Source organism: Amblyomma mixtum, chromosome 7, assembly GCF_055824585.1.
Source record: "Amblyomma mixtum isolate Tamu chromosome 7, ASM5582458v1, whole genome shotgun sequence".
NCBI lineage: Eukaryota > Metazoa > Arthropoda > Arachnida > Ixodida > Ixodidae > Amblyomma > Amblyomma mixtum.
The window spans coordinates 23,839,392-23,859,162 of record NC_143018.1 but is presented as its reverse complement, the minus strand read 5'-3'; the positions used below and the strand labels follow the sequence as shown (position 1 = coordinate 23,859,162).

Below are 19,771 nucleotides of genomic sequence, written 5' to 3'. Positions count from 1 at the left end.
TCCCATTTCTGCTGCAGGGCTTCCCCTCTTGCTTTCCTTCTCTCGATGTTATATGCGGGATGCATATTCCGCGGAATGGGGTGCACATTGATGCGTCTTCTCACATCGCGTGGGACCTCTTCCCTTTGGTCAATTGTATAGGGCTGATTAACACGGATCTTCTCGAGCAGTTCTCTGCCGAGTGTTGTAAGTGCGAGCCTATTGAGTTGTGAGAGCCATTGTGCTTCCCACATCTCTTTGAGGGTATTATGTACTCCTAGAGCCATGAGCTTGGCCGTTGGTGTGGAGTTCGGTTGTCCCAGTGCCGTCTTGTAGGCTTTCCTGATGAGTATCTCCAACTTTTCAATTTCCGACCTGGAGAGGTTAAGGAATTCCGTCCCGTACATTATTCGCGAGATCACGAAAGCTTGCACTAAGCGAATGGTGTCCTTTTCCATCATGCCATGGTGTTTATTTCGGATACGATGTACTATCATCCTGAGGATTTGCTCGGTGGATGTTGTAAGCTTCTTCACAGTGGTGGCGTTCTGTCACCCCTGCGGGATATACTGCCCTAGGATCTTGATCTCCGTGGGTTTCTGTACTGGGCGGTTCTCTATATACACCAAGATGTTCTGCGCTAGGGGTGTTCAGGATTAGCAACTCGGACTTTTCCGGCGCACACTGGAGGCCTCTCTCCCTGGCGTACCGGTCCACCGTGTCCGCTGCTGCTTAAAAACGCTCCTTGATCTCGGCGTCACTCCCAGAGTTGCACCAGACAGTGATATCATCCGCATACAATGTGTGTTTGATGCCGGGGATTTCGGAAAGAAGGCCTGGTAGATCTTTCATAGCTAAATTGAACAGGAGGGGTGACAGTACCGCCCCTTGAGGAGTTCCCCTCGGGCTTAGAGTGATCAGATCTGATTTTATTCCACCGAAGTTTATAGTGGCTTGCCTGGCTGATAAGAAGTTTTTGATATAGTTGTAGGTTCTTGCGCCAGGATGGCCCTTGTCTGTGACTTGGGAGGTGTCTCAAGGAGGTCTTTGTACAAGTACAAGAGGGCGTCCTGTGTCGATAGGTGAGGGCGGAAGCCTAATTGAGTGTTGGGTAGGAGGTTGTTATCTTCTAAGTATCTACTCGGTCTCGTGTTGATGACCCTCTCTATGAGCTTCCCCAAACACGAGGTCAGCGATATCGGTCTTAGATTATCCAGTTTAAGGGGTTTGTTCGGCTTCGGAATGAACCGAACCTCGGCTGTCTTCCAGGATATTGGTAACGTTCCTGTAGCCCAATGCTGCTCGTTGAAGCATTCCACCAGCGAGGTGATGGTGTCATCGCTGAGGTTAAATAAGAGCTTCGCTGTTATTTGATCTGGACCTGGAGCTGAATTTTTTGTCATGGTCGCGATTTCTGCTTTGATTTCTTCTGCTAGAAGCTCGCACAAGCCAGTGCTCCTTACAGATAGCTCCACATTGTGACAAGTAAGCGCACACCACGCAGTTACTAATAACCATGTGCATATTACTATAGCTGCCAGACAACAGAACTGGCCACGCTAAAACCAACAGTGGGACTGTAGGATTTCACCTGCAACTTGGAACTTTTTTCATCTGCACTAAGAAGATTAATACTGAAGCTCACTTGGAACCTGGTACAAAATGAAATGACAGAGTAGCTGCTGCAATGACCATAATGAGAAAATGTTTCCACAAAACTGCATCTGTATTTTGACCAGAAAAGAACAAGCAGCACATACAGAAACATATATTAGTTGAATTTGTACAGGAAAACCCCCAGTGTGCAGGCGATTACTCATTAGCACCTACCCATTTGCAGCCATATGGGCACAAAGTAAAGGCATTCACAGCTTTCGCAAAACCTCCACAGTTGAATAAAAATTTATTCTGGTCTTCAGCAGAACCCATGGCCACCACCTGTCCCGGGCAGTCACTCTACCAACTCAGCTAACTAAGATGGTTAGCAGTCCGATGTAGTTAACGTACTACCCACCCTCGTGGCTCAGGCCACAGAGCCAAATCCTAACCATAGGGGCTACATTTCCACTGGAACAAAACAATAAAACGCCATGTGCTATGCAGTGCTAATGCATGTTAAAGAACTGAGAGTCAAAAATCAACCAGGAGCGCCTCCACACCACTGCAGGAGCAGCCTTGGGACTTCAAACCACACATGCCACGCCATACCTTCTTTTAAGTGCTGCACAGCATAAGACACAGCTGTTGAGTTTTTTTTTAACAAAGACCTAGCAGCCAAACTGTTAATGGCTGCATGCAAGCGCACCACTGTACGCTAGCAGAACACACACACCACATCATTATGGAACAGTGGAAATATTCAGTTCGCCACATTTGAGCTGCAGCTCGCACAAAAACTCTACTGAGAAAAAGTCACTTGGAGTTTTTCACTCTTGTGCCTTGCACATGGTGATCAAAGGTGACTTTCTGTTTGAAGGCCATGCGGCACTGACGGCACCAATATGGCTTCTTGCCCACGTAGATGGGAGGGTTCTCTATTAGGCCCTCGATGCAAACCTCTCGCTTCAGTGAATGCACTGGTGTGGCTACTTGCCTGAATGGCTGCAAGATGCCTAATCAAGGTGCTCCTCTTCGTGAAGCTTTTGCTGCAGTGAGTGCACTGGTGAGGCTTCTCACCCCTGTGGATGCGAAGGTGCTCCGTCAGACTTTCACCTGTTGGGAAGCACTTGTTGCAGTGAATGCACTGGCATAGCTTCTTGTCCATGTGGATGCGAAGATGCCTTGTCAGCATGTTCCTCGTTGTGAAGCTTCTGGCACAATGAATGCACTGGTATGGCTTCTCGCCTGTGTGGATGCGAAGATGCTTCTTCAGGCTGTCACTTGTTATGAAGCCCTTGTTGCAATAGCTGCACTGGTACGGCTTCTCGCCCGTGTGGATGCGAAGGTGCCTCGTCAGGATGTTCCTGGTTGTGAACGTTTTGTTGCAATGAATGCACTGGTATGGCTTCTCGCCTGTGTGGATGCGAAGGTGCTTCATCAGGCTGTCGCTTGTTATGAAGCCTTTGCTGCAGTAGGTACATTGGTGCGGCTTGTCGCCTGTGTGAATGCGAAGGTGCTCCGACAGGTTCCCACTCGTTGTGAAGCTCTTGTTGCAGTGAATGCATTGGTAGAGCTTCTCGCCCGTGTGGATGCGAAGGTGCCTAGTCAGGGTGTTCTTTGTTCTGAAGCTTTTGTTGCAATGAATGCACTGGTATGGCTTCTCGCCTGTGTGGATGCGAACATGTTTTGTCAGGCCGTCGCTTGTTATGAAACTCTTGCTGCAATGAATGCACCGATGGGGCTTCTCGCCCGTGTGAACACGAAGGTGTCTTATCAGAATGCTACTGGTTGTGAAGCTCTTGCTACAGTGAATGCACTTGTGCAGCTTCCTGCCCAAGTGAATGGGAGGATGACCTTTTAGGATGTCCCCTTCTGTGAACTCCTTGATGCAATAACTACAATTGGAAGGCCTTTCATCTGTGTGGCCACTGTGATGCTTCGCCAAGATGCTCTTCACTGCAAAGCCTTGGCTATGAAGAATGCTGTGGTACATTTTGCCAGGATGGATGCACAGGTGGTCCTTGTAGTCAGTGTGAATAGCTGCGCCACAGTCACACTCGGCGCACAAGAGCTGTTGCTTTCCTGCTTGAGACTTCGGTTGAGATGCTGAGCAGCACCTCATTAAAGTGGAGACTGAACCTGCACAACAGAAGAAAGTACATGTTTCCAAATATGAGGGATGTGACTCTGTGAAGACAGAAGAGTGGGCCAGCCTATCAATAAATTTAAAGGACTATAGACACCAAATTTGTCTGTATGTTTTTTCTTTCAAATGGTGTCTTAGACATTAATATACATGGAGCACCGCGTGATATTTGCCTATGGGCGCTAAATAATTTATTTAATTTTTTCTTGACGCTGTTTCAGTTTCATCAACTAAACGATGGCTGTAATTAGTTGACCTCTCAAGTTCACGTGAGGCACGAAACAGCAACAATATAATTTGTGTTATTTGTGTACTTCAGCGCTTGAAGCAGTCTAACTTAAGTGTTGCAGTGAATTAGAATTACGTATCAGCATTTACACTGAAGGTATTTTTGTGCCTCACATGACCTAAAGGTCAACTACACATCACAGCCATTGTTCGGTTCAAGAAACCGAAACAGCATGACAGAAGAAATTCGTTTATAAATTGTTCACCAGTCGTAGGCAGATCCCATGCATTCTAATGTCTTAACGAATCATTTGAAGGAAGAAAACACGCAACTAATATCGGGTGAATATAATCCTTTAATGCATAGTGAGGATACTCTTACCGAGGTCTTCTGTTGCTGGTACGTGTGATTCGTGTGTCAGTAGTGTAATGTACTGCCACCAGACTGTACCGCGTATCTTACCTCAAAAGGCATACTGAAGCACCAGCTACCTATTCACAGCACACCAGAAAGAAATGGAGTTGCTGAAAGGTTGAATCAAACACTGCTTGCCATAACGAGGTGCCTACTCATTGAATCGAATGTCACTGGAGTACCCAGGCTGACACCTTTACCACTGTGAGTCGGGCAAGGAACAAGTGCCCATTAGAGGCATGCGGAGGAGAATTGTATGGGGGGCAGTGAAGGCGGACCATCTGAGAGTGTTTGGGTGCAGAGCATAGGGTTCCGATGGAGATGGCACAAGTGAAGAAGACTACCTAAAGGCAAAACAGTGCACACTAGTCCGCTACCCAGAGGGGTTGAAGGGCTACAAACAAAGGTGGTCAATTCTTTACTGGCAGGAAAGTCACATTTGACAAGCCGCACTTCCCGTGCAAGACTACCCAGGTTGCAGGTGCCATTTGTGATCAGTGGCAAATGCTGGAAAAATCATTTTTGATGTTAAGACAGCTCAGATCAGTCTGTCTGTTTGGGCCACCTTGCCCTGTAGCTGGCAAATCACAACAGTAAGCAAAATCAGCTTTTTAATGTCCGACTACATAAAACAAGCCAGGTATGAAAATTCTAGAGCTTATAATTTTTTTAGTGTGCTAACACTTATAGTGGCCATTCCCTGCATTTAGCCGCTGTCTGTTTGTCTGAAGCCAGTTTTGTGGCAGGCTCCTCACAAGTCCACTGGGTGGCGGGCAACCTGGCCAGGTATATATAGTATATATCTATATATATATACCAAGCAACCTGTCTATTGGTAAGAGGCTGGTCGGGAAGAGAAAACTGGGTTGCACCCTAACCCAAGCAACCGAAGTCCCATCTATGGCAGCACCTGGCTTAGAAGGGCAGTGGCACAACTTAACTGCACCAGGAGTGGTAGGAAGACTCCCAGGGATCTTTGAATGGGGAGAACGACCAATTCCACATATATGGGCATTAACCCATTATCGCTATGAACAACTGCCATCCGGGAACACTGGATCTGAAAAACAGCAGAACTGAAGGGAAAACCGAACTGCATTTGGCCTAACTACCCAAATCGACCATCAATCATTATTTTTTTCTAGTGATAAGCTTCTTGTTTAAGTAAAAAGAAAAGTTTTAACAATGGACTACTTTTTTTTTTGTGGAGGAATTCTGTGCAGTGGTCCTGATTGTGGGTGCAGCTTCACTGCAGACTTAAGTCGTATCCAACTATAGCTTTCAGTGTTATTTCCTGGAGCAAAAAAGTAAGCAACGAGGCACCTCACTGACAACTACTGAAGCAGAGAAAGTGGCTACGTGTCAATGGGAAACTTCGTATACTGGAATCCCCACTAGAACCACAGGCTTTGTTGGTTGATAAATTAAGTGCAGTTGTTCTGGCAAAGAAGCAAGTCACCTCCAAAAGAAACAAGTGCATTGATATCAAGCACATTAGAGAAAAAGTTCAAAGATGATGCCACACAATATATTTCAGGAGGCACTTGGCTGTGTTCTGTTCAGTGAGACCTTGTACTCTTGGACACTACAAAATGGCAGCCCGAACAGGTGCGTAGCATTTTTTTTTTTTGGCTACATGACAACAACGTGCAATCCACCTTTCATAGCAGGGTCATGCTGTACTTAGATGTGAAAATCAACTGGATCAAAACTCTGGCAGTCAAAGTTGAAAAATAAACTCAGTCCTGGAAAACAACAAAAAAAATGTTTCAAAGTGAGCACGCCTACTATTAAGAAAGATGGTTGAAATTGAAACTGAGTAAAAAGCTATAAATATAATAAGGTGGAATGCATTTGGCAGGTTCTCTCAGATCATGAATGGCAGTTCACTAATATCCCTCAAGATAAAAGTTTACAACAGCTGTATCTTACTGGCGCTTACCTATGGGGCAGAAAGGTGGAGGCTGACAAAAAGGTTTGGTCTATAGCTTATGGGGGTTTAACGTCCCAAAGCGACTTGGGCTATGAGGGTATGTGGGACGCCTTAGTGAAGGGCTCTGTAAATTTCGACTACCTGTGGTTCTTTAACGCGCGCTGGTATCACACAGTACACGGGCCTCTAGCATTTCGCCTCCATCGAAATGCGACGTCCGCAACCGAGATCAAACCCGTGTCTTTTGGGTCAGCAGTCGAGCGCCATAATTACTGAGCTACCACAGCAGCTTAGCAAAAAGGGTTCAGCTTACATTAAGGACAGCACAGCAGGCTATGGAAAGAAAAATTTTAGGTGTAACATTAAGAGATAGGAAGAAGGCAGTGTGGGTGAGGGAATAAACGCAGGTTAATGACGTCCTAGTCGAAATCAAGAGGAAGAAATTGGCTTGGGCAGGGCAGGTAATGCGGAGGCAAGATAACCGATGATCCTTAAAGGTAACGTAGTGGATTTCAAGAGAAGGCAAGCGTAGCAGGGGGCGGCAGAAAGTTAGTTGGGCAAACAAGATTGGGGATTGGGTGGCTGCAGCTAGCACAGGACAGGATTAACTGGAGAGATGTGGGAGAGGCCTTTGCCCTGCAGTCAGAATAGTCAGGCTCATAATGATGATGATGATGATCATGAAATATTGAGTGCCACAGTGTGACTTCTGCTAAGTGCTGTGCACAAATATGCAGTACACACACTGCCTCACATCTACACTTTGTCGCCAGCTTCATCTGACAAAACCTATCCCAAAACAAGGAAAAACATTTGAGAGAATCAAATTTCCATGTTAGATGCTTACTGCAATTCAACCACTAAGTGCTCCAAAGACATCTATTTTACTTAGACACTATTTCAGACAAGTATGTATAAAGACATTGTTCCACCTAACAAATTACGGGGCTGCAAACATACCAAGAAACACCTACGGCGATTTGGCTAGCGACAGCATTATTATTGCAAATGTTTTTTGATCTGCACGGACACTGGGAATGTGTGATGAATCAAATGTGGTTTTATGTAATATGCATGTAATTTTGTAAACCCAAGCTTGCACAGTAATAAACACGCTAGTTGCCACAAATGTGCTAACAGTAACTGGCAGCAACACAGTAAAAATTGTGTGTGTGTGGGGGGGGGGGGATATGACGGACGCACAAATGCTCACAACTGGTCATTCACAAAGCTTGACGTGACGCTAGGGGTTATTCTTCACACGTCAAACCATGTGCAGATGCTTGCCTTAGCGTACAACTCAAAAGGAGAAGACACATGAAAGCCCATCGGCGATGAAATAAACGCGTTTAGTTATATTCCAATCAGCATCCTTAAAGAGAAAGATAAATTTAACAAGCGTTAATCGTCGATGCATTAACTCATGGAAGCGTGGTATACCTTTGCATTCTTCCTCAGTGCTTGAACCAACACTTCCTCTTGCACTCACAGTTGTCATCAAGGGCGTCCGCAGAATTTTTTGCAGGGGGGGGCCCCGTTGGTGCCCCGGGGGGGGGGGGGGGGGGGGTATGTTCGTAGCAAAAAGGCGCTATTTGCGGAGTAAGTTTATTTATTTATATATAAATAAAAATTAAACAAAATGCACACATGAAAGAAAAATTACAAACAGCAAATTAAAGCGCGGCTAGGAGAGGTACATTGGAGTTTATCAACGAAGAAACAACTAAAATTAATAAAAAATGCAAAAAGATGCTATATCACTTCGTGGAGAAGAGTGCTCAGTCTTCCTGCATACGGGTTCTCGACTCACCCGGATTTATGACCAGCACACAGCACAATATGTTCGCAAACACGCAACTACAGTCACTCAGTCAGTCTTCCTTGAACAGCAACTGTAGGCGCCTCGGATTTTTCTGGGCGAATTGCGTAATTACACGTGTGATAAATTCACTTCTGTGCTTCATTACACGCTCTCGGTGCACACTCATCATACACATTGATTGGAAAAACTGTTGAACGCGTACGTTGAAAACAAAAGATGACTATATATACAACGAAAACTTATTTACAAGATAAATGCACGCTCGCAGCTTCATACACCTCGCTCCATCTTGCTTGCGCGTCCGCACAGTCGAGCAACCCCACACACACTGCTCGCCGCTCGTCGTTTTCTCGTCCGCTGTCTTGGTTGTTCTCAGCTTCGCTGACAACCGGCCACTAAAAACACCCAAGCACAAACACAGAGGCGCGCACACGTGCGAGGGCTTACTTGCCGCAATATCCCCGAATGCGCACTTTGGGGGTGAAAGGAACGCCGCGCAACTTCCGAGGGGAAGGGACACTCGCCACTCCGGTCGGAAAATTTGTTTTTGTGTTTTTATGGGGTTCAGAGCCCCAAAACGACTCAGGCTATGAGGGATGGAGTAGTACAGAGTTCCGGGTAATGTCGACCACCTGGGTCTCTTTACCATGCACTGACACGCACAGTACATGGGCGCTGTTGTGATTTGAGGCCCAGCCAGAGGTGACAGGCGAGCCAGGCAGGCGCCATCGGGCTGCGTTGACCAAAGGCGCTGGTTTTCGCAGAAGACGCAAAGAACGCTGGTGTGGGGGCGCCTCGGGAGACTGCGTCGCCGTGAACAAAAGCAGCTAATCCCCTTTGCCGGAGATTCTGAAAGCGGCGCTTCTACCGAACTGCGCTACCCGTGGATCGGAGGAGACAGCGAGCGGCGGCGGCGCCAACTCATCGCCCGCTTGCCCCTGAGCAGCCCGACAAAGCGGGGGTGGACACGGCTGATTTGTCCTTCCCTCCTTAAGAATTCATCGGTGACCGGCGTAACGATAGGCGAAAACAAGATGCCCCGTGCACTGTCTGCCTCCGTGTCGCTATCTCTCTAGAGATCAAAGAAACAGACACCCATCTCAAGGCGGCTCGAAACACATGCTCGCCGGTGCCGCTGTATGTCTGGAACAGGTCGCCCTTCAGTAGAGCTAACGATGGCGTGGTTTGAAAACGGCGGAACGACGCACGCCCGGACGCGGCATTTCGCAGATGTGACCATGCGGGGCTGCTTTTACCCTTTTGACTGAGCGCACCACCGCCCCTGGCGTGCGGCCATCACTCACGGTTCGAGTGAGTGATTTTCCAGGGGGGTGCAACCGCCCCCCCTTGCCCCCCCCTCCGGACGCCCATGGTTGTCATCGTTGCACTGGCCCCGTGCCGGAGTGGACAACTGGACGCGATGTATGCTTTATTAGAGGTTATTAATAGTCAGAGGAAGCGATGGTACCAATGATACAGTGAAATAAATTATGCCGCCACTGACAAAGTACCATAACACCACGGAAATCAAAAGTGCAACAAAGTCCGCCACTACCATCATCATCATTAACAAAATCCCAATTACATGTACTTTATGTTTCTGTCTGCGTAAATTGGTCATGTATTACTTGCAATCCGTGTTCTTAAAAATTATCACGTAATAATTATTACTTTTTTTTAAATATGTTGATCCATATGGTTCATGCAGATTGAATCGGCTCCAGACGACTGTAGACGACCATATGGTTGGGCCAGCCAGCTAGAACCGGCATAACTGCGACAGCGTGCACGTGCGGCGTTGTTAGCTGTGGCGGTGTCTGACATCGCTTGTTGTTCGTGAGAATTAGCTTGGATAGTGTTACACAGCTTGCAGTTGCCTTGCAGTTCTCTGCATCTGAGCGTTGTTCGTGCCACTGTCTACATTGCGGCATTCAGCGATGACAAATGCGGGCACCGAGAACGCGCCGGCCGACGTGTCGGCGCTGGACGCCAAAATCATCAAGCAAGTCGAGTACTACTTCGGCGACTTCAACTTGCCTCGCGACAAGTTCCTGCAGGGTAAGGTGAAAGAGGATGACGGCTGGGTAACTATCGAGACGCTGCTAACCTTCAACAGGCTCAAGAGTCTTACCACGGAGGAAAACGTGGTCGCCGAGGCACTGAAGAAGTCTGCCAACCAACTGCTGGAGGTCAGTTCCGACGGAAAGAAAATACGCCGCAATCCCTCGAAGCCATTGCCTGATGGCGACAAAGAGCGTCAGAAGTTGGACGAGCTAACCGTGTACGCGAAGGGCTTTCCTCCCACCACCACTATCGACGAGCTGCTCGAATTCTTCGGACAGTTTGGACAGTGCATCAACGTGTTCATGAGGCGCTTTCCCGGCAACCGAAAGTTCAAGGGTTCTGTGTTCGCGACGTTCTCCACCAAGGAAGAAGCCGAGGCCTTCATGGCCAAGGAGGGGCTCAAGTTCAACGAGCTGGAGCTGAAGCGTTCGATGAAGGTGGACTACGTGGCCAGGAAGAAAGAGGAACGTCAGGCAAGACTGGAAGAGAAAGCCAAGAAGAAGGCGGCAAACCAGGGAGGAGGCGGCGACGCTGCCGAAGAAGCGGAAGCGGAGGACGTGGTGCTCGGCTGTCTTCTGCGAGTGACGGGACTGAGTGACAAGACGACCCGCGAGAGCCTCAAACAGGCGGTGGAGCCGCACGCCGCGTTGGCATTCGTCGATTACTCGCGGGGCGATCCGAACGCCATTCTGCGCTTCGTGGAGGAAGGCTCCGCGCAGGCAGTCCTGGCTAAGCTCGAAGCGCAGGGCGAAGGCTTGAAGGTGGACGGTTGTGACGTCACCGCAACGGTGGTGGAAGGGGACGAAGAGCTCGAGTACTGGAAGAAGTTGGCGGCGGCCAAGCGAGACAAAAAGAATCGCTTCAAGCGGGGGCAGCGAGGGAACAGGGGTAATCAGGAGAGGGGTCGGGGCCATGGGGGCAAGCATGGCGGCAAGAAAAGGGATCAGGATGGGCACAACAAAGGACAGAAGCGCCCAGCGGAGGGGGGTGACGCAGCCGGCGGCGACGGTGCAGCTACTGACGAGGCCAAGCGGCCAAAAACGGAGGACAGTGGTGAAGCTGCTGAATGACAAGCACAGCTTGCATGCAGCTCGCGTATGTGTGTGTGGGTGTCCAGACTGCACTCGTTACGGGCAGTACGTTAATGTTCATTTTCGTCGCATGCACCTCAGTGTGAAAACACTGCGATTGTATATGTTGCAGTACATCTTGCATTGCATTAAACTTGCATTATATCGTCTTACTGCGCCTGTAAAAGGTCTCCTTGGTTTGATTGGTATGCAGCTATGAGTTGACCAAGTGCGTGAAATTGGATGTGGACAAAGGGAGACAAATGTGGAGGTGCGCATCTTTTCTTTTGGCTGCATTCCATTTCATTCAACTACTAGCTGTGCTGCTGCTTCAGGAGTTGTTGTCTACCCGAAGTATGATGCTTTCAGCACTGCCATTTCTGCAGTTAAAACACTTGGGTGTATTTAAGAGCCATTGTCACCAAATACATTAGTTTTGGAATCTTTGTGATGTGAGTGCACGTCAAAGAATCCCAGGTGGTAGAAATTTCCAGAGCCCTTCACTACAGCGTCTCTCATAGCCTGGGTCGCTTTGGTACGTTAAACCCCATAAACCAAACCACATATTTCACTCTACTTGCAAAAAACCTTCGCGTTGCCGTGTGTATGGCGAAGACACCTTATGAATACTTATTATGTGTTAATTGTCTTCAAAGCAGTCAGTACCAGCAATACTACAACATTAGAAATACATTTATGAAGGAACCACCTCGTAAATGTAAGCAAAGAACATTTTAGTAGCGAGGGTTTACACAAAGGTGAGCAAAGTAGCAACGAAAAAAGGTCTTATGTTAGCTTCCTCAAAGAGTTTTGCACGCGACGTTGGGGGTACCACATAACACCTGCTCAATATGGCTGCACTCGCCGGACCAGATCCAAGAGAGAGTGGCATGGTCGTCAGCACCATGGCATCGCCACCAAATTGCAGCCAGTTGTGTCAGTGGTTGTCAACAGCCCAAATTGTGTCAAGAAATTTCGTGCAGCAAATTGCAGCACCAGCCCCCGAAACTTGCTTCCTGAACAAAGTTGCAGCTATTGCATGCATCATTTATGATTATACACCGAAATATTGCCTGCAGGGCTGGACTGCTCGTGGTCCACTTCAATCCCACCATCCGTCACAAAACTGCCACCGTTTAATTTTGGCAGCAGTCGTATCTTGGATGCTGCCATCTTGATACCCTTCAGCTGGACTAGACATGCACTTTTGCAAGACAAACTCAGAAGTGCTGACCTCCTTGAATTGGTGCGGCAAGTGTGGCCAAATTGAACGTACTTACACCTTCCAGAACGAAGGCACCTTTGTATGTTATGCCCATCATAAGCCAGCATGACAGCTCCAGTGATACAAGTGTAAGCCATGTACTAAGCACCTTTGTTAAGTGCAACAAAACTGTCAAGCCATCTCCAACAAAATTTTTTATTTGTTCATAGTTTGGGCATCACCCTACAAGTATTTGCAACAGGCCAGTGTTAGTGCCTGATCTGCTAAAAAGAGGTCGATACGCATTCCTGTACAATAGATAAAACTAACAATACAATGCACTACACGCAGAATATATATACTGCAGAAACTGACTTGCGCTCTCTGCGAAAACTAAAAAAATATCCATACATATGCTAAGCTTGTGCTCATTTTACAGCAAGCTTCAAACAGGCAAAAAAAACCTTTCACTGGTACAAACTTGCTTTCATGCCAATACAGTGACATGATAACCAAATTCACAACATCAAGTTGCATCGTTCCCTAAAAAGGCGGGCATGGACAGAATGGATAAAAGACATGTCTAACAAAAACTGTTAGCAAGTGAAACAACATAAAATTGCGAGTCAGTGCTCTTGTCATAGCTAAATATATAAAAAAATCTTGGACAATCATCAGCAGCAAGCATTCAACTTGCCTTGTCTTTTTTAAGCCTTGTACGTAACAAAACGCGACCTTTGTAAAAACTTTGAGGAGGTCAACACTGAAACAACCACACAACTGAGCATACTTCAAGCTCTTGTGACAGACTTAAGTAGCTACTCCCCAACTCTATCAATATGTGGTTGGTGAGCTGAAACACTTGTATTCAATGCAAAAATGTGCGTGGCACAGAACCTTGCTTCGTATAATGACTAGAGAAAACAGCAAATGCTGTGCGAAAAATTGCTGCCCTTTAGCATGAAGAACAAGTAAAACAAACTAGTAATGAAAAGGCCAGCAGAGGAAAATTCACTGGCGGTACACAAGAAAGCGGTCGTTCCGCGTGTACGCTGCGGCGAGCTCACGGCCCATCAAGGTTGGATCCGAGAACGCTATCTCGCGCAGATCGATCGGACAGCCAAAGGAAAAGTTCATCCTGGAAAGCAGTAAGAGCATAAAAAAATGAATATACTGTATTCTGACCAGTGAAATTGGACTGCTTCCTCAAATAAACTAGAAATAGTGCTAACACCCTATTTTTGATCGTTACCGGGAGCGAGTCTAAAGCAGGACATATATCCTCTATGTGGCATCTGAATTTTCATACAAGTCGCTAAGGCTAATGCTGCTGCTGTCACTACTGTGAAGGATTCTAACACAATATTTGGCCTGGAATTCATGAAGAATTCCAGGATTTCAAGGACAAAAAAGGGGCATTAATCAAAGAAGGCAACAACTTTTTTTTTTTTTGGATCATACGATTTCCTGCTCCTTGGCCATCATCCCTACTTCCTTTTCCATGGCCTTTCGGAGGAAATTGTTAGTCTTGACAAGAAGAGCTATGCCACTCTTCATTTCAGCATCCTCAGCGAGACTCCCCAAAAAATTTGTGCATTTTTTTTTTTCAGTTTTGTATTTTTTTTCAGACTAGTTCTCAAATTCCAGCTCCAGTGCCTCCCTTTTCTGACGTGCCCGCAGACTTTGTGCTGCGTGCTCCCAACCACATGCAGGCATTCTGGGCGATTCTTTCCCAGCTCGCATGAAATTTCCAATAGCATAGCTGCTTCTGCAGGCTGCTAACCTGGAGGTACGCTTCGAGCTTGTCAAGTGACCTTTCAGTGCCGATTTCCCCATTGTCGTCTCATCAATAATTTTCTAGCACAACATGAATTTTGCTCTAAGCGGATCGCTCAAATTCGCTCCCACCCACCTGCCATAATCCGTATGTTAGGCAAGGCAGACAAACTTTCTTTTTGTACTTCATAACACAAAGCACAAAGACAAAATGGTGCCCCGACATCAACTGCGATTAATGATTTCAGGGCCAGCGTCACTAGTGTTGAAAAGAGGACAATGCCCTTGAGTGCAAACAGTGGAAGACAGGGAGACAACTGGAAAAACAAGCACCCCCCCCCCCCCCCCCCCCCCCGCCCGAAAGGTTCTCAAGGAAATGATGCACTCATGGTGGGTTCTGCTTCGATACAGTTATTCATGATAGTTTGTTTTAATTTGTGCATACATGAGGACAGTCTAGGGAAACAAGAAAACATATGCAGAAAAAAAAAGGAAAGTGGAGAAGGGAAGCAGAAGACATCTCAAAAACTAGGTTCTTGAGGAGAGGAAAAGAAGGAGAGCACTAACTGTCTCACTTCTCAGTGGACACCTCAGCTGTGCCATGAAGGAAGGGAGGAAGCGAAAGAGAGAAAGAGGTGCCCCAGTGGAAGGCTCCATTTTGATCACTTGGGGATCTTTAACAAACACTGACATCATACAACACACCGAGACCTTTTGCATTTCACCTCCATTGAAACAGGGCCGCCCAAATCAGGATCGCGCCCAGCTGAATAGCCGAGCGCCTAACCACTGCACCAGCGTGGTGCATTGTGGCCTCTTACACAGAGATGGAGATTTTTTACACAGAGATTTATGGCCTCTTACACAGAGACAAAGTGGGCCACTCATGGCCTTGGTCTGGCTGAGTGCTGCATTGTCTCTTTGGGCTTTCCCCATCCTTTCCCTGTCTTCCATTGTTCCCTCTGAGAAACATTCCTAGTCACCATGTAGCCTTACTTCTTAGAAATAAATCAGATCGATCTGACCTTTTCAACTAATTTAAGGAGCGCATCAAAATTTAAGGAGATTCATGGGCCCTTGAAACAGTTTCTAGAAAATCAAGGGTATTCAAAGATTTCAATGTTTTGTGCAAGCCTTGCTACTGCGGGTCTACCTGAAAGAACATATTCTACAACATTACTGAATAATCATTTCCAATGATCAGACAACCAGCAACAAGCACTACACACATAGTACAATGCACGTTATTTGGTATAAATTTACCTGAGAACCCTGTGTCACTGCAAAGGCTTCACGCAGTCGGGTAAATGTAAGCTCAAGTATAGACCTGGCTGAAACCGGCCTTAAGCTTAATACAGCAGCACTTCGCCTATGTTAAAATTCTTCCATTAATCCATGCAATCAAGCATGTCAAAGGACCAGCAAAATATACCAACTTCCAACTAACAGGCAGGCGTATGCATATCACGAAATTTTCACCTACATGCAGCTGTCACTCCTTTTTCCTATGCCAATGCTAAATCTACACACCAGACTATTTTTTCTCATATGGCATCACCAGGATGCTGGCAGTTACATCTTCGTGTCTTTTAAATGTTTTAGCAAGCTGATCCCCAACTCCTCATCACATGCTTCTATTTTCTGACAGACAGACCGAGGCAAGTGCCAACTTAGCTCGTGTATGCCAGTAATTTTGTTTTCCCATCTTCTTAGCATGCATTTGCTCTCTAAGGCTATGTTTCTGCAATCTTTAAATTATATATAAACTGCCAGCAGCAACACTTTAGTGATAAAGAGTCAGCTAACCATTCGCACAATCCGGTCCTCTTATAACTGCTGAACTAGCCAAAAGTCTTGGCTTGAAGCACTGTATGTGTCAGACATTTAGAATCTGTAATAAGGGAGTAATTACTCATTGACATCCACCCAAGTGGAGCCATACGGCTACAAAGGAAAGCTGTACAGCTTTCTCGGAAACTTCGCAGTGAAAGAAAAATCCGTCCTGGTCCAGGGTTCGAACATGGGACCACCGCTTCACAGGAGCAGTCGCTCTACCAACTGAGCTAACTGACGCTCTACCAACTGAGCTTGCTGTCCCGGTTAGCTCAGTTGGTACAGCGACTGCTCCTGTGAAGCGGTGGTCCCATGTTCGAACCCTGGACCAGGACGAATTTTTCTTTCACTGCGAAGTTTCTGAGCAAGCTGTAGAGCTTTCCTTTGTAGCCGTATGACTGCGCTTGGGTGGATGTCAATGAGTAATTACTCCCTTATTACAAATCTACTCCACCTTGGGGGATTCCCCTAAACATTTGACCAACATTTATAATCTGCGTGGGTTTCCCTGGATTCAACTGCCTTCCCTCAGCCGATGTGCCCTCAAATATTTAAAGCGATCGCAGTGGAACCAATGCTCAGGAAGAGAACAGGACCTACCGAAGCCGGTCCAAGAGTCGTGATGCTACCCTCTTCCGCCGGTAGCATGGTGCCGTCCAGATGCGGCTGATTCCGCAGACGGCCTTCACTGGCTCGCACTCGCAGCAGAAGGTGTTCTTCATGCTGCCGCTTTCGTCAGGAATCACCCGGTAGCCCTGCACAACATTGACAGCGAGGTGCAGTGCTGGTGTGGTTGATTTTTCAAAAGTTAAATACAGGTGGTAATGGGGGAAAGGTTACGTGGGAAGGAAACGTACAGCAACCGTCTCACTTGCAGTGGATACCATGAGAAGAGAGATGAAAGTGGAGGGGGAGGGTAAGGGAGAAAGTTGCCATGGTGGAGGCTCCACACAAATTCTGACAAGTTGCGTTCCTTTCATGTGCATGCCACCGCACAGCACATTGGCATTTTTGCATTTCGCTTCCGTCGAAATGTGCCTGCTGCAGCATGGACCCGATATCGTGACCTTGAGCTCAAGAACGAAGCACCACAACTACAAAGTCGCCGCTGAAAATTTTATCATGGCCTTTTCGCTCTAAGTTATGCCCAAGGTACATTTTTTCTGAAAGTTTTGAGAAGGCGGAAGTGCAATTGCGCCAGCTTGCTTTACAGCAGCTTTTGGAAGAGCAAGACGAACTCCAAGGGAATGTATATGCACTATCAGAAAGGTGAGGTAGTGCAGTTGTTATGTTATGTAAGTGCATTTAAATTTGAGAGAGGAAAACGGCAAGCTTTCTTTTCTGCCTCACTTATGTATTTTGAATTCAATGCACCTTCTTCCTGATGCTGCGTTCTTTTCCTTAAGGTTCTATTAGCTCAGTGCATCTTGCACATTTCCCATGAAAACATCGGTTCAGTTGACTTAAAACAAACAGCCATTCTTTGCATCACAATATGTGGTTTCGTTGCAGTGCTTGTGAAAACTCGCATTCCTGAAACTGCAAAAAATGCAATTTTTTTCAAATTTCACAGAAAGTTTGAAAATTGGTGTTCTGTTCCCAGCCAGCAGTTTGCCTAAAATAAGACTCGGCTCCTAGCTCACTGCTATGGCCTTCTCTCTACGCTCAGTGGGGAAGAAGGCAGGGCGGTGATTTGGAACTGACTAGCAGTAGCCAATGCGATGCGTCCATTACTTCGCACTAGTGAAATCTCCAGAAATAGCAGATCTTGTACCCAGTAAGCCAACAATCTACCAAACTGAGAATTATGGTGGAGATACTATACTCCATTTTTGTGGGATACTGCAGTCAGAAGAGTCAGCAATTTTAGACTCCCCGATGATCCTGTCTAGCCTATTTTGAACTGCTGGTGAATTTGAGCACAGCCCAGAGCAAACCCTCGCTGCGTAGACCATGTTTTTTGTTTTTTCTTAAGTCGCTAGCTGCGCAAGGTATGAAGAGAGTTGTGACATATACAAGTGTGATGGTAATCCCAATGTGTGCTGTGTGTATTGCGTCCGAGACCAGCAGTGCTGACGACATCAACAAGCACAAGATCCGCTTCAAGTAAATGTACCATTGCATGTCATGAACAATGCACGGTCGAGGAGATACAAAGTGCTCCAGTAGTGGTTGTGTGTGGGTTTAGGCAAACGAAAAAAGCCATTTCCAAAATGGTCAATGAATGTGCTATATACACTGCATTCTTCGTATGGATCAATGCACAACATTAGGTACACCCAGTATTATTGTCATGCCCTCTTCGAGCGCCCTTGGCGAACCTGTTGCATGATGTTGCCAGGCATGATGTTGCCAGTACACATCAGCAATTCAGTGCAGTGAAGAGAACCTTGGCTTGGACAGTACATTACGCATCATTTGAAGCATATAGCTTGATGGATACAAAGAAATGCAATTCATCAATAAAGTCATTTATGTGTACTTTAACACAACTACCAAACAACATTTGAAATGGAGTAGAACATAATCTGGAAACCAGATTGTGTCTGGAAACCAGACACAAGTACACTCACCTCCTTGATTTCTCGAGCAGAAAGAAATCCAAGCACTCTCTTGCCATGTGACACAAAGACAAAGTACATCTGAGGGCCATGCACAGCCGACTCATCCTCCACAATGCCCAGCTCCCTTTGTTGTTGGATGAGAAGGGAAAGAAATGGGAGAAAATACGACAAGCTATTAATCAAAGATGAGAGAAATCACACGGACACCTAATTCCAATATGTCTTGGGAATGCGAAAGCATCAGCAGCTGTTGATGTCTTTACTGGAAGTGGCATCACTTCCAGTCTGGTGACGCCATTTCCCTCCAGCCAATCACCCAGTGGAAATGTCCTGGTATGATGACGTCACTTCCTGCTAGCCAATTGGCCAATGAGAATACTCTGGTCTGGTGACATCACTTCCTTCCAGACAATGGGAATGATCGGTCGGATGATGTCAGTCCCCTCCAGCCAATCAGCAAATTTAGCTCCTGACCATATATTTTCTTTCCAACAAGGCTTCTAATGTTATGAGACTCAAAAAGGACAAATTGGCTATGTACCACAACCCACCTGGGCCCTAAATACACCGGCCAATCACGAAGAATTCTTGCACTGCCAACAGGTTCTTACAACCTCACACACTCTGCAACAAGTTCTGGTTGAAAATATTTTGTCACTTTGAAAAAGCAGGATGAAACCACACCTGCTGCCATTGCTCACAAAACCCTGAAACCCGTCTATGTAAATTAGGACAAAGACAGCCTAATTTTTGTTGGTTCACGCAAAACAACATGGCATTTCACAATTAATGTGTTAATTGAACCTATCTGTGTTCAACTCTGTTAGGCAGAAAGGTGCAATGAAAAATATCTTTGGCATGTACACTCACAGCCCTAATAATACGGAGCACGCTATAGTGATCAAACTCCTCTTGTACTTTACCTAATGAAAATTCAGTGGAATCTAATATATTTGCATTGAAAATGTTGCTGGTGTGCTCGCACATATAATGAAGAAATTTTCCTATTTCCTATACACAGCATGAGAATAGTCAGAATGCTGAAGTGCAGCCCGTAATAGTCGGGCTACGACTGTAGATGCAAATCAGCCGTGTGAGAACATACGCCTTTGCTTGAACACTGGACGAGGTCAAAATT

At 46.4% G+C, this 19,771-nt stretch overlaps 3 protein-coding genes across 4 annotated transcripts in view; 1 reads left to right on the top strand and 2 right to left on the bottom strand.

The window, feature by feature from the left end:
* Window positions 1–1,851: 1,851 nt before the first annotated feature.
* LOC149335297 (uncharacterized) lies at window positions 1,852–7,833 on the bottom strand. The gene is made up of 2 exons (XM_089551975.1): window positions 7,741–7,833; window positions 1,852–3,717 (listed from the first exon to the last, which is right to left on the bottom strand). The coding sequence occupies exons 1-2, from the start codon at window positions 7,796–7,798 to the stop codon at window positions 2,432–2,434; spliced, it is 1,344 nt and encodes a 447-aa protein (XP_089408101.1). The 5' UTR covers window positions 7,799–7,833; the 3' UTR covers window positions 1,852–2,431.
* Window positions 7,834–9,854: 2,021 nt separating this feature from the next.
* LOC149335296 (lupus La protein homolog) lies at window positions 9,855–11,429 on the top strand. Its single transcript, XM_089551976.1, has one exon. The coding sequence runs from the start codon at window positions 10,060–10,062 to the stop codon at window positions 11,254–11,256; it is 1,197 nt and encodes a 398-aa protein (XP_089408102.1). The 5' UTR covers window positions 9,855–10,059; the 3' UTR covers window positions 11,257–11,429.
* A 1,268-nt stretch (window positions 11,430–12,697) lies between these two features.
* Window positions 12,698–19,771, bottom strand: part of LOC149335294 (uncharacterized) — a 34,924-nt gene continuing 27,850 nt past the window's right edge. For both annotated transcript variants that reach the window (XM_089551965.1, XM_089551966.1), the window contains exons 4-6: window positions 18,643–18,757; window positions 16,670–16,824; window positions 12,698–13,598 (exon numbers count right to left, since the gene is read on the bottom strand). In XM_089551965.1, coding sequence (XP_089408091.1) covers window positions 13,472–13,598; window positions 16,670–16,824; window positions 18,643–18,757 — 397 coding nt within the window. In that variant the 3' untranslated portion in view covers window positions 12,698–13,471. The remainder of the gene's footprint in view (window positions 13,599–16,669; window positions 16,825–18,642; window positions 18,758–19,771) is intronic.

What these genes read in the sequence shown, in the direction of transcription:
- LOC149335296 (XM_089551976.1), top strand. Translation starts at nt 10,060, where the DNA reads ATGACAAATGCGGGCACCGAGAACGCGCCGGCCGACGTGTCGGCGCTG.
- LOC149335297 (XM_089551975.1), bottom strand. Translation starts at nt 7,798, where the DNA reads ATGACAACTGTGAGTGCAAGAGGAAGTGTTGGTTCAAGCACTGAGGAA. An exon ending in CACTGAGGAAGAATGCAAAG is followed by an intron (nt 3,718 to 7,740) that starts GTATACCACGCT and finishes TCTGTTGTGCAG; the next exon opens with GTTCAGTCTCCACTTTAATG.